The following is a 13,890-nucleotide window of genomic DNA, read 5'->3' on the forward strand; positions in this document are numbered from 1 at the left end:
GAGTCCAAACATCTTCATGACAGAATAAAAAGAATAAAATTGCTCCTGTATTAATCCTTTCCAGAAGCTTCTAATCTATAAATGTTTTCTTAAATAAAAGCAACCTTTTTGAACTTTCTGTTGTGAATTCTCAATTTGAGCCAGACTTGAAGCAAAGGCAGTGTTTAATTAGAGGTCTTTAGTCAAGTGGGCAAAAAGTGCTTCCTGTTTACCAAAAACACAGATTTGAAGGCTGCATTGAAAAGTTTAATCTTGGATCTGAATGCGTCCTCCTGAGAAAGGCTTTAGAAACTGCTGTGTCATGTCTTTCCAACCCAACTTTTTCAAGTACCCAAATATTTATGGCCTTCAATCCAAAAAACAAAAGGCGCGGACAACACCCCGGACCTGTGAGGATAAAGAGGATGCATAATGGCAGGATTAGCACATGAAAGGATGAAAGCTCAGATTGAGATTGTGCACTCACGCCATCACAAGTACACAACAACGAAGGCTTGGTTTTATCATTTCAGTTCTACATGAAGAAAAAAAAGGGAGTGGAATTATATTTATTCAGAAACATGAAAAGAGAAAAAAACAGATTTAGAAAACGTTGACATCTGCCACTAGAAACAACGCAGCCATCACAATGGGACACGCTGCTTTTGTTTGATGGGTGGTAGGAAAAAAAAGTTGAAAAAGTTGAACGACCTGCTTTCCATTCACTGCTTGGCAAGACTTGAAAAACACAGTTTACTTAAATCAATGTTTAAAGGCTGAAAGCAAATATTACTACTTCAAAAAGGAGATTAGATGGTCAATTCAGATGTCTAGAATAGAAAACCTGGTGATAACCTTTAGATGAGTTGAGTATTTAACAGAGTTCTCTGGTTGTTTTACCCTGAAATGACGACGTTTGAACAGCCGTGGAACACGCTGCACAGTTCAAACTGCTGATGGACAAAAAGAGGACAAACCTAGGGTTATTTGTGACAAACAGACACATCTGACAAAGCTTCTTCACATTAAATATGATGAATTTTTAATCCAGATGAAAATTTGTGTACAGAAACACAAACTTTTTAAATTGTATTTTTATTGCTATTTATTATGTTTTTACTAGAGCTATGGTAACAAAGTAGTTTCCTATTTGTGGGATCAATGAAGTTCTATTCTATTTTCTCTATTCTATTCTATTTTATTCTATTCTATTCTATTCTAAAACCTTTATTGTTGAAGCGAAATACTGAGTTGTTAATTTCTAATAAGTTGAAGCAGTCGTGAAATTCTTTTTTTTTAAATAACAAAAATTGATTAATTTTTTTTTTAAACATAGTCATGTTTAACAAACTTGTAAAGATCCATCCATCCATCCATCCATCCATCCATCCATCCATCCATCCATCCATCCATCCATCCATCCATCCATCCATCCATCCTCTTTGAGGGTCACATGGTTGCTGGAGCCTATCCTGGCAAGGTACATCCTGGACAGGTACAGAAATTATTGGACATCTGGAAAACGATGGACTTCCAAACTGTGGCTTTTTTTGACAACAATGTTCGCAAAAGCAAAGTAGAAAAGCAACAGTACAAAAATCAAACTTTTCTTTCTGCCCGCATGATTGACTTCAGAGGAAAGTAATTCCATCACAGCATAAAAAAAACTACTTATTTTTTCAGATTTAATGATCAAAAATACAATATCAACACTAAAATCTCCAAAATGCTTCATAAATGTCAGAGCTGTATTGTTTCTGCATTTTTAGTTTATACAAATCTGGCACAAAAATATAGGTATTTAGAGTGCAGTCCTGTGATGAACCACCAGGAGAAGGCAAAAATGCTGAGTCATTTAGGAAGGAAAAGTACAGACAGTTTTGGTCTTCATGGATCACAGTTCTATCCTAAAAAGTGTTTTATTTCTGTTTGCTTACAGTTCTGATCATTAAAGTTACTCATTCAAAGGTTGCACGTCCTCTGGCACGTCCATAAAAGCCAAGATGTGAAGCTCCTTTCCTTAATCAGACAAATGCAGTTTATGGCCAAACTGCAAACAGGAGTCAATAAACTGAAATAAGAGCTGACCTTAAGACACTCTAAAAATGTTGTTATTAAATTAAAAATATTTAATCAAACAGAACAAATAAAAAGAGACCAAATGTTGGTTTTTATAATCTGAAAATTATTTCTGGAGGGTTAGAAGTTTGTGTGAAAATGAGATCTGATTTTTAGCTTTTATGATTGATCATCGTAGCTCAATCAGCAATTTGACCCACTCCAAAGAAAATTTTGTTTTTGATATAAAGATTTTTGAAATTCTACAAAAGATCTTTGAAGAACTGATGACATTAGATGCAGAGTCTTACAATGCAGCAGTCCCATGTAATGCTGTGGCATCAGGGCGTAATTCAAAGCAGATGTCCTAAGAACAGATGTCTTAAAGAAATGTGTAAAGAGATTCTCCATTAACAGTAAATCCTTGCAATCATTGACATGTTTCCTGAAAACAGAAGAGTAACTCCCTCAAGATAAAGGATTTTCATACTGCATTACACAAGATCCAAAGGTGAACATGTGTTACAGTCAAGACAAGACTTTTCAGCAAAAACACGTGAAAGATGACAAGAAGGAAATCACTTCAATTACCAACTTGATTATTGAAAAGCTTATTCATAAATAGTAATGTCGTCATGTGAATTGCAGGACAAAATATGTTTTTGATTGTCAGAGACATAAAATTAAATTTGGTGAGCCTCAAGGATCCATTTTGGGGCCTGTTTGGTTTTGACTTACATTAACAATCCCACAAAAGTTATTAAAACTACATTTCCCATTTTATTTGTTAAAGACACAAACACATAAAAGCCAATAGAAAAGTACTTACTTCAGGCTCTGAGATTATGGTAAATCAAGTTTTTTGCTATACGTATGCCGCCATGCTGGGATCAGTAGGCAGGGATTGGTCTAAAACGGTCTGCATCAACAGCCAATCTTCCCAATCAGGAGTGAGCTTGTTGAAAGTCCACACCCCCGTCTTCTCTGGAGGGATCAACCTGGTGCAGTCTGCAACAAATCCATCTGTGTACCGGGAAAAAAAAGGAAATTCTGTTCACATTTCAGTCATGTGGTGTTGTTTTATTCTTGAATGTATCCAGATCTGCTTTTTTTGGATTCATGGTGTTTACAACAGTTCTTTTTTTTTACTCCAGCAAATTTCTTTTTGTTTGCTTTGGAACATATTCTGCTTATGATGCAACTGATGCTCCACTTTATGATATGAACATCAGAAATATACTATTTCTGTTATCATGAATCCCATTAAATCTACACCCATTTTCAGTCATTATTTCATTTTAAAAAGATGTATTTAATTCCTACAACACTAGAGGCTCGACTTTTCCTCCATTTGTTTACAAAACTCAGTGTCTATTGAATGGATTTGATGACTATATGAAAATCCAATTGGTTTGCATCAAAAAACAGAAAAAACATTGACTTGTACGTATGAACATTTGATATAATTATATAGTATTCTATAAGTGCAATTTAATTCATATTTGTGAAAAAAATATAATATATTTCATAAATTGACTCATCCCAAATGTTACTTTCCTGACTCTCTGAGAATGGGTTTAATTTTCTCCTGTTTTTTCTGTGCATCTTTGCACTCTGTTACACTCTGTCACAATTTTTAAATTTTTTCTTTATTTAGTGTGCATTTGTATTTGTAAATAAATACACTAAACTAAACAGAAAAAAGTTTTTCTAATCACCTTTGATGGATGTAATTTTATGTAAACCGTGCTAAAAAAGATAATACGTGTGAAGTACTTTATTTCCAAAGCAGGAAACGCCACGACACAGTTGTAATCAGTGCCAGAAAAGGTAGCGGTTCCACTCCCAAAGCGCTCTGCTGCAGCCTTGTGTCTCTGCTCATTCTTCTGGACGTTCACACCTTGAAGCTCAGAGAGCAGCATCCGTGAACTTCACAGCTTTCCTGTTGACATGAGAAAAACTGATAGGAACCAAGTCAAACCCCAGTAGACATGTTCAAGCTGCTCTCAGCGCTGACCTGCAAAGGTAAGGTGCTGTTGCACTCCGTTATGGTGTCAGGTCTCCTGTTTTTTTCATCTCAAAAACAGAAAACAAGTAAAGTTAGAAATTTTGTTGCTTACATTGTTTTCTTTCCCCCCTTTTTTTTAAAAAGTATTTTGGTATTGGCCTGTCTCATTTATGTGCCCGTGGCATTAATTTTTCACAATTATTTGATAAATATTCTGTTATGTTTTGGTTTAGGTATATTATCATCCATTTCTTTTATCGATTTTTGGATGTTTTTTAGACAATTCTCATATTTTATGATCATTTTTAAGCATGACACATATAAATGGTGCATCTTTAAAAAGGTGAACAATTGATTTATTTCATACATATCATATCTTAAAATATATTTTAATGACAAAGGGCTAAACACACACACACACACACACACACACACACACACACACAAAGAATAGATAGTGGAGGCTTAAATCACCAGCTCCACAATACAGCCGCAGCTGAAAAAACCCAGATTTCATTGTTTTGCAATGGTGCACCTGCAAACTCATTCGTCCTGGCATCTCCTGCTGATCCTTACACAAGTCCAAGCATTCCTCCAAACTAATCACCAGGATGCAGACTAGGCTGTAGTGAATTGGATTATAGCTGGAGCCTTAAATTTGAACCATCGTCACATGGAAGTTATGTTTATGTAAATCTTATTTTTTTAGTTTTCAGCTGTTAAAACACTCACTTATTGATAGCAAATGCATATCATAGTGAGGAGCTGGAAAAAGATGTGGTGAGGTTGAATATTGATCTGAATTTATGTAACATGTGTTAATCGCTCACCCATTGTTGATATTTTTGCAGGTTTTTGTCCTGTTTCTCCTGCTGCAATTCTGGAAATCAGTCATCTGCAAATGAAGGCAACTGCTTTTTTCATGAATGAGGAAAAAAACAAAAAAAGCTGTAAATGTTCAGAGGTTGAACTGTGCTGTTCCCTCTCCCCACACACTCATATAAATGCACACACACCAAGTCACACGCTGTCTTTCACATTAAGTAATCAGCAAAGGGCAGACAGTTCTTCCCAGAGCACAGAGGGGCAGGAGGTGAAGGTAGTTGGGTTCCCCCTGGATGCTGGAGCTCACTCGCACCCAGCCGCTGAAGGACAGATTGTTTCTGCACAGGAAGGACTCACAGAGAGCGCCGCTAATACCGCCGTCGAATAATCCAAAGTTCAGAAAAGCTGTGGGAATTTGAGAGCTGATTATACTTTTGAACACAGTGCAGCAACAAGGCAGCTTTTTAAAAAAAAAAAAAAAAAAAAAAAACTTGTTTCTAATCTGTTTGAAGAGTTTTTGTTTTAGATGCTGTCAGTCACTTTACTGGACTGTCTTTATGAACAATTTTGAATATTAAGAGGGGGTCTAATTCAGCAGGTAAGAGTCTTAATTATCTTGGTGTGAAATGCTTGATGTTTAGCTCTTACAGCTTTTTTTGTTTTGTCACAGATTTTGTTGCACAGAACCCAATAGAACCACCAACTCACTGGTGATTTAATAATCAGGTGGTCTGGGCGGGGGTCTCTTCTAAAGTATGGCTTTCGGAGACATCCTGGAGCAGGTGGGGAGCACAGGACGCTTCCAAATAGTTCACGTGACCCTTCTCTCCATACCGGTCCTGTTGATGGCCAGTCACAACCTCCTACAGAACTTTGTGGCTGTGGTGCCGCCTCATTACTGCAGCGTCCATGCAAACTTCTCTCAGTCCCAGCTGAGTCCTGAGGAAAAGCTGCTGGTCACGGTGCCGCTGGACCAGGCGGGGGAGCCGCACAGGTGCCAGAGATACGTTGCTCCACAGTGGCACCTCCTGGATAGGAATGGGAGCTTCTCCTCTGAGGAGGAGCAGAGTCAGGGGGAGCAAGGTTTGGCTGTTGACTTGCAAGAGTGCAGAGATGGATGGTCCTACAACATGACAGAAATGACCTCTAGCATTATCTCTGATGTGAGCTCCCCAATTGTCTGCTTTCATCAACACGTCATTGTGTATTGGTTTTCTGGTGTGTTTTGAATCTGCTTTTTTTCTTTCTTTTTGCTTTAGTGGGATTTGGTTTGCGATTTGCGTTCTTTAAAGCAAATGGGACAAACCATTTACATGGGAGGTGTGCTGGTGGGGGCTATTATCTTTGGGGGCCTTTCGGACAGGTAACTTTCAGTCAAATGTTTATCTCAGAGCTGTCTATCAGACCCCCAAAATGCACCTGTACCCCAGCATTTGTTTTCAGGTTTTAACGACCTCCCATTTCTCTAAGGTACGGTCGACGGATCCTCCTGCTCATCTCCAACATGCTGATGGCCGTGGCAGGAACCTGCGCTGCCTTCTCACCTTCCTTTCCACTCTTCTGCCTGTTCCGGTTCGGATGCGGCATGGCTCTGTCAGGCCTGGGACTCAACACCTTCTCACTGAGTAACAACCAGTCCCTGTTCAAGCTTTAGCCTTAGCCCCCACGGGTTAGAAAGGAAAAATGGGCAAACCTGAACCTTGAGCGCTCAGTCAGGCCATCGAGCAAACACATTTTTTCAACGGGCACACAGCGACAGGTCGTAGAGAACACTTAAACAATACTTAAGGGTAAGTAAGGGAGAAGTAAGTTAGAGCGTGCTCCTTGCACACACGTAGCTGCGTGTGAACGTGTGTGTATATACAAGTTTCTATGACAGTTTTTGGGTTCTGCGAACTATTAATATATTTTATATATATTTGATTATAATAAATAATAAAATACTTGATGATAGACTCACCCCACGCACGACAATGGTACGTTCCATTTTCATGGCGTCCCTTGAGGTGGATGAATTAGCCTCAAGGGAACTGGAAAACACACGGTACCCATACGGTACAACTCCTGTATGGGTTCATGATACTAAGACAATAACTAGTCTGTAAATGAGTCCTATCACCATGAAGCTGCTCCCAAATTCTTCCTGTGACTTTACAACAAAAAAGAAAGATGTTAACACAGAAATGTATTAATATACAAAAATGTATGTATTAATATAGTGAAAGGTAAAGTAAAATTAGTCAAACAAATTTTTTATCTTGTTTTAAATAAAGTAGCAGGTCTCTATTGTTATTTATCAGGGAAATTATTGTTTAGAGAGAAATAAAAATGACCCAGTTTGGTCAAAATATTTTTAAAGCAAATACTGTAATATACAAAAAATAAATAACAGTGCTGTTTTTTTGTTTTTTTTGGTCCCCACTTTCAAAAAGTCATTCTCTTCTTCAAATTTTTCCTCATATGTGATAAATGTTGTCTTTGATTTGTGGTTTTAAATGTCCCAAACAATATATGCTGTGTTTGCAGTCGTGGAGTGGATTCCCACTCGTATCCGGACCGTCACAGGAACCATAACGGGCTACTGTTACACGCTGGGTCAGCTGCTCTTGGCGGGCATCGCCTACTTCATCCGGGATTGGAGGTGGTTGACCCTGGCTGTGTCTCTGCCTTTTTATGTCTTCTTCCTCATTTCCTGGTGAGAGACTCTTTAAAAAAATGGAAGAAAATGTCCCACTTATGCACTTCTTACCATTTAACCACGTGTTTTCAGGTGGTTTCATGAATCTTCCAGATGGTTAGCTCTGAACAATAAGCATGAAGAAGCCGTCAAGACTCTAAAAAGTGTGGCCAGATTCAACGGACGCCACGAAGAAGGAGAAAAACTTGACATTAAAGTAATGAAACTTTGTTGCAGTACCTGTCTGTGGGGTTAGTCCACATTAAAAAAAGTTTAAAATAACTCTCTCCCCAACAGATGTTACAAGAGTCGATGAAAAAAGAGATGTCGTCTTCAAAGGGGTCCTACTCTGTCCTGGATCTGTTTCGCACCCCAAAAATGCGAAAAATGACCATCTGCCTCAGTGCCGTCTGGTACATGCCAAAAAACACACACTGTGATCAACAACAAAAAAGTCAACTCAAATGTGCAGAAAAAATAATCTTATCCTTTTAAATCACTTTAATTTTACATTAGAATACAACTTTATTCATCCCAAAAAGAGGAAATTATATTATTATAACCTTAATTTTTTTGTGTATTTACATTTACAGTACAGATCAAAGGTTTGGACACACCTTCTCATTAATTTGAATGTGTGTCCAAACTTTTGGTCTGTACTGTATCTTTAATCTGCTTAGGTACTGTAAAAAAAAAAAAAAAAAAAACGTTGGCAAAACAACAGGCTTCACACGAGAAAATAAAACATTTCACAAAATCTAAATTACAGGAAAAGAAAAACACACCCACACACACACAACCAGAACCCAATGTTCTTTTTCAGTTGAATTTGGAGTAAACGTCCCAGCATCCACAGATAAAATGTGATTACAGTGAAGTTAAAAAGCTGGTGGAAACTCATCATGAGTTTAGTGTTTTATTGTTCTGCATATCTGTTTGTCCTGGAGTTTGAAATTGCAAACTGATAAACCATAAGGCTACAAATCCAGACAACTACACGTCTGAAAATCAATTGGGATGTTCAACATTTTCACATTTTGATGGCCATAAAATAAAAAACAAATTTTCAAATTTTGAGTTTTATATTAAATGGTGACTTCAAGGACAACACCAAATATTTAGGGAATCTGCAAAGAAAATCCTGCCCTTTCTTATGACATCAAAGTCAAAAAGCTCCTATCAGCTTTGTCTGGAATGTTTGAAACTCATTTTTCTTGTTTCCTGAAAAATAATGTTTCAGACAGGAGGTTTTGCATTTAGGCCATTGATTTTCAGGAAATGTTTGGTGCTTTGCTGCTTGATTTGCTCCTAACACATCCCTCTGCGCCAGTTTAACCTGCATAATCAGGTAGGATGGATCTACTTTTTGCCTCTTCAGTAACACTTTGTTGTTACAGGTTATCCACCAGCTTTGCCTACTATGGTCTTGCGATGGATCTGCAGAAGTTCGGTGTGGACATCTACTTGATACAAGTGATTTTTGGAGCGGTGGACATCCCCGCTAAAGTGGTCATCACCACGTGCATGAGCTTCATAGGACGCCGGCCGTCCCAGTGTGGTGCTCTCATCATTGCAGGGGTCACCATTCTGATCAACGTGGTGGTCCCCTACGGTACGAGGGGGTCAAGTCCCGTCTGTGCTCGTATTTATCTGCTCAGTGTTGAAAAAAAAAAAAAAGAGTGATGATAACAGCTGTTTCACCTTTGCACAGATAAACAGACTCTGCGAACATGCCTAGCCGTGGTGGGCAAAGGCTGCCTGGCAGCATCCTTCAACTGCTGCTACCTTTACTCCGGAGAGCTGTACCCAACCATCATCCGGTAAGATTATCCCCGGCTAGTCACGCTGGTCTGACGAACCTGCTGAACTTCTGCTCTGCTGAATTCAAAACAAACAAAGGAAACTTGGTGAAGTTTTTGCACCATTCTTTTGTGGCATGAGAGCAAATTAGGGTCAGAGGTCGGAGCAGCAGATAAAGACTATCAGTGCTCACAGACTTCAAAAAATGTGTTTAAGCAACGAAGGTCCTCCTAATTCAAAGACCACTTCCCTATCGAGAGTTTATTTCCCAACCAAATCCTTTTTTTCTCCTCGGAGTTTAGATTCAGTTTTTATTACTGGAATGAGCTCAAATATTTTAGATTCATTTGTTAGATTTGTTTGAAAACTTCCACCAAATTCACGAACAGAAATTTTAACGATTATTTATATTAGCACAAAAAGAAAACCGAATGCAAGAAATGGTTAATCTCTCTATTTATTTACCATAACAAGTTTATGTGCTTTTGACCTGCAAACTTCAACTTACTGGGAAGAAATTTTGGCTGAAAATGTTGAAAATGCTCCAGTATGCCCCAGAATGGCGCTGAAGGGGAAACAACATTAAACTTCTTTTATAATATGGAGGCTAAGGCACTGAATGGGTTAAATTCCGTTCTGAATTCTGTGTTTTATGATTTCATATTTATTTGTTTATTTGCCTGCAAAGCACTTTGTGTAACTGTTAAGTGCTTTATAGATAAAGTTGTAAATGACTTGACCTACATTCCACAAAAAGTGTTACAAAAATCACTTTTACCAGAAAAACATTTACATTTCCAAACTATATGCATTCATGGGCTGTTCTTGTGAAACAGCCATCCATTCCTAACCTCCATTAATTTTCGTTTTGGGGGGGGGTCATGTGGTTGCTGGAGCCTATCCAGATTGCTGTCAGGACTGTCTGGACAATTCGCCTGTCTATCGCTGGGTTGTGAATCCTCCACAGTGAAATGAAACATGACAGAAGTTTATAGAAACTTTTCCCTACGTTTTTAGAACTTTTCAGGGTGAGGAGCTGAAAAACATGAATTGAGAACCAACGTGACTCTTATCAGAACTGGGTCATTTACCTGCAGTAGGTCACCACATGTGCGATGGCAACACGTGTGTACCCTGCGTCTGTTTGTGCTCAGGGCACTGGGTCAGGAAAGCAGATTCATGGAGCAACTTCGGAACTTTTTTGTGAAAGTGTTTGCACTGCGGATTTGTGTAAATATTGAAAATTGTGTTTTGAGAACTGAACTGTGAAATGACCCGTCGTTGCTAAAAGACACAGCCGTGGAAGAAACAACGAAAACAAATGTTTTCGCAAGACCAGATTTTTTTTGCAATCCTTCCTTTTTTACTGCGTCTTTAAGCGAGAATTTTCCTCCGCCACATGCTAACCACTGTCTGCACACACCCAGTACCTGGTGTAACCCTTGTGCTATCCTAGGCACTTTAACGTTGGGAGTTGGGTCATCTAGACCCACTAGACAGTGCGCTGAACCTTTTTTCTTCAATGATTTGTGATCTTCACTGGTGTCCATGGATTACATGAAATCTTTCCACCTTTATCCACCTTTGTCATGGTAGGAATAACACGTCAATGTAAGGTTGGGGTCATCTAAGCCCCACCCTTTTTTGACGGGAAACACCGTCAAAAAAAGGAATGGGGCCAAAATCTCTTATACGAATAAAGAAAAAAAGAAAAAGTTTCAAAATCAATGTGGATATCCAAATGAAGTTTTGAAATTATTATGGGATGGCCACAGGACCCACAAATTACCATTTTGTGAGAAAATTGGTGATTTTTACTTTTTCCCACAATGTGGGAAAGAAAACTTTTGCTTGAGCCATCTTTACGAAATTTCACACACATGCTCCCAGTTTAAGTTCACAACTACACCAAACATTTTCTTGACCCTTGACCTCGGGAAGAGACAGCCATCTTGAATTAAAAACAAACAAAATAAAATCCCCTTACGTACCAGCTTCAAATTTAAACTCCTCTCAGAGATTTTCGATGTTTCGAAAGCTCTTCAAGCATTTTTGGGAAGCGACTCTGGGAAAAAATGTTGGTTTGAAAGTTTGTAAATTTTGAGCGACGTTAGCAAAAGTGGTGTTCCCCTGTTTCTCATAAATTTTTCACCAGAATATAATGAAACTGTATGTAATACATGCATACTTGGCCCAAACTGAACGAAACAACATAACAGGCAAAATGAACATACTAGGAATGTGGTTAATAAAAATAACCCTCAGTTTCCAAGGAAATCCAAAAATAAATTTTTGCCAATTCTTTCAAAAATTACATAAACCTGTTCAGCACCACCACGTGGCCAACAAATAAAATGGTCGCTATGAAGATAAAACTAACAGATTGTATTTATTTTAATGAATTTGTCACGAGCAGCTCTGATCGGGGTGGCGGGGGCAGAAGGTGAGAACGAGGGGGGTGTAGGGCAGATCAAAGTGGAGCCACGAGTGTGGGAGCGTTGAGCGCCTCTGGGCCGTACAGCATCGCTCGGGGGTTTAATAAAGTTCAATAAAATCCCCTCAAGTTCATTTATTCTTTATTTCTTGAAAATTATTGCACTTTCTTCAGCTGTTCGTTTCTATAGCTGGTGATACGTTTGTTGCTTTAATTGCTAATTGATCAGTCATCACATTCCTGTGCAGTGAAGTAAAAATGCTGCTAGTGTTAGTTCACTGTGTGATGTAAGGCTCTTGGTAAGCATTACAAAACAGAGTTACAGTGTAGTATAGTTAAGTAAGTAATGCTTTGCATTTTTTTTCAGACTTTGAGCCTTTCCGGAGAAAAAGAGACGCACAAATGTGCTTTCTAACAAATGGAGGACAGTTGCAATCCTTATATAATCAGTACTGTAAAAGAAAACAAACAAAATAACTCGTTTCAGCAGCAAAATGTCTCATAACTTCAATGTTTTTTATTGCACAATTCAAGTTGTTTAACTCCTCCCCCTTCACAGTCAGAATGGGATGGGATGGGTCTCCATGATGGCCCGAATCGGAGCCATGGTGGCGCCGATGGTGCTGCTCACCGGGGACCACATCCAATGGCTGCCAGGTTTCATCTATGGAGGCGCTCCAATCCTCTCCGGGGTGGCGGCCGTATTTCTTCCAGAAACCCTGGGTACAAACCTCCCGGACACAATTCAAGATGTGGAGGAGAGGTAAGCGCCTGCTCACAAGCATCAACATCTGCTTCAGTAACACGGTGTAACAGATAACAGCCATAAATCAAATCAAGCAGTCTTTCTGATGAAGGTCCACAAGAAGGAGAATTTAGTTAGAGGGTGATTTATTCGTTTGAACCTGTTCTCTTCTGAACGCAGGGAATTGCAGAAAAGCTCCAAAATGCCTCCAAAGGAGGCCGTAATCCTACAAGACACGCAAGCAAATCTCCTCAAGCAGGCCGCCTGACACCTCCTGTGGGATCCTTCCTCCTGACTGATGGAAACTCAAAAAAAAAAAAAAAAGGAAAAAAAAAGTTTTTAGAGTTTATTTTGTTCTTTCTTTTCACATGCAAATTCAATTTTCACTGTTTGTATTGTCTTGTGAACTTTGGAGAATGTTGTAAATGTGTATTTTTTAGAAGGATCAATTCAATAAAATGAAATATTTCTAAAACACCAGCTTTATTGTGTGTGTTTTTTATTTTTTTTAAATGAAATATTTGTCGCCCACCATATGCAAACAAAAACTTTAGGAAGTAAAAATGGATTCTTCTTTTATAGCATTCAGCAGCTTTTTAGCCTTGATTTTATGTTTTTTTTTCTTTTATTTGATTCCAACTTTTAATACAATCAAACTCCAATATATGTTCAAAATAAGATTGAGTCTCAAATAATATTTAGAGACTGAAAGATCTGATTTTATGCCGTCTTTGTATAAAGTACTTTATGATTCCTTCTGTGGAAAGTGCTGTAGAAATAAAGAATTCTATTCTATTCTATTCTATTCTATTCTAAAGGAGAAGAATGAACAGTTTTCACTTTGAGTCCGCTCAGAAGCTTCATAACAGATCTCTAGAACACAAAGAGCAGGTAAAGCTTTTCAGGAATTCTACATCCTCTACAAATTCTCTACACGTGTCCACTTGCTACTCCTTATCAGGTCAAAAGGGCATCAACATATGACATTTCTCAGCCTTTCAGGAGTCTAAAGACTTATGTAAGACTGCTACTGGATGTAGAGAGTTTCAAAATAATTCAGACATTTGTATTTCTTGTGTTTCATTTTTATTATTTTCTTTTACACTATTTCAGCTTGGAGCACACTTTGTGGAGGTCATTCTGTTAACCTGGAGGAATTTTCAACATTGATACCTCAAAAAATAAATAAATAAATAAATCATTAAAATCAGGAAAAGATTCTGTTAAATTAAATTAGTAGTTTTAAAAAATATATATCTTTGTGAATTTTATTCTAAAAGACAATTTTAAGTTCAACATTTGACTCCTTTTGGATAACACGAAAAATAAATAATCTTTCAGTTTTGCCACATCCCTGTCTCCCA

The 13,890-nt window shown here is 38.1% G+C and overlaps 1 protein-coding gene and 1 long non-coding RNA gene across 4 annotated transcripts; one reads left to right on the forward strand and one right to left on the reverse strand.

Moving 5' to 3' along the window:
- Nucleotides 1–1,387: 1,387 nt before the first annotated feature.
- On the reverse strand, nt 1,388–5,173 carry LOC105355620. Of its 2 annotated transcripts, XR_909985.2 has the most exons (5): nt 5,062–5,173; nt 4,876–4,940; nt 4,055–4,113; nt 3,814–3,979; nt 1,388–3,060 (listed from the first exon to the last, which is right to left on the reverse strand). It is a non-coding gene; the product is annotated as an uncharacterized LOC105355620 (long non-coding RNA). The 2 variants fall into 2 exon arrangements; XR_002291666.2 differs by lacking the exon at nt 5,062–5,173 and having other exon boundaries at nt 4,876–4,976.
- LOC101168641 (solute carrier family 22 member 6) lies at nt 5,014–13,005 on the forward strand. Of its 2 annotated transcripts, XM_004076368.3 has the most exons (11): nt 5,340–5,468; nt 5,541–6,033; nt 6,130–6,233; nt 6,341–6,495; nt 7,397–7,565; nt 7,641–7,764; nt 7,845–7,960; nt 8,945–9,159; nt 9,259–9,367; nt 12,341–12,544; nt 12,707–13,005. In XM_004076368.3, the coding sequence occupies exons 2-11, from the start codon at nt 5,626–5,628 to the stop codon at nt 12,792–12,794; spliced, it is 1,692 nt and encodes a 563-aa protein (XP_004076416.1). In that variant the 5' UTR covers nt 5,340–5,468; nt 5,541–5,625; the 3' UTR covers nt 12,795–13,005. The 2 variants fall into 2 exon arrangements, with proteins under 2 accessions (XP_020564525.1, XP_004076416.1); XM_020708866.2 differs by lacking the exons at nt 12,341–12,544; nt 12,707–13,005 and adding an exon at nt 12,149–12,334 and having other exon boundaries at nt 5,014–5,468.
- The last annotated feature ends 885 nt before the right edge of the window (nt 13,006–13,890 follow it).

Source organism: Oryzias latipes, chromosome 14 (assembly GCF_002234675.1).
Source record: "Oryzias latipes chromosome 14, ASM223467v1".
In the NCBI taxonomy this organism is placed as follows: Eukaryota; Metazoa; Chordata; class Actinopteri; order Beloniformes; family Adrianichthyidae; genus Oryzias; species Oryzias latipes.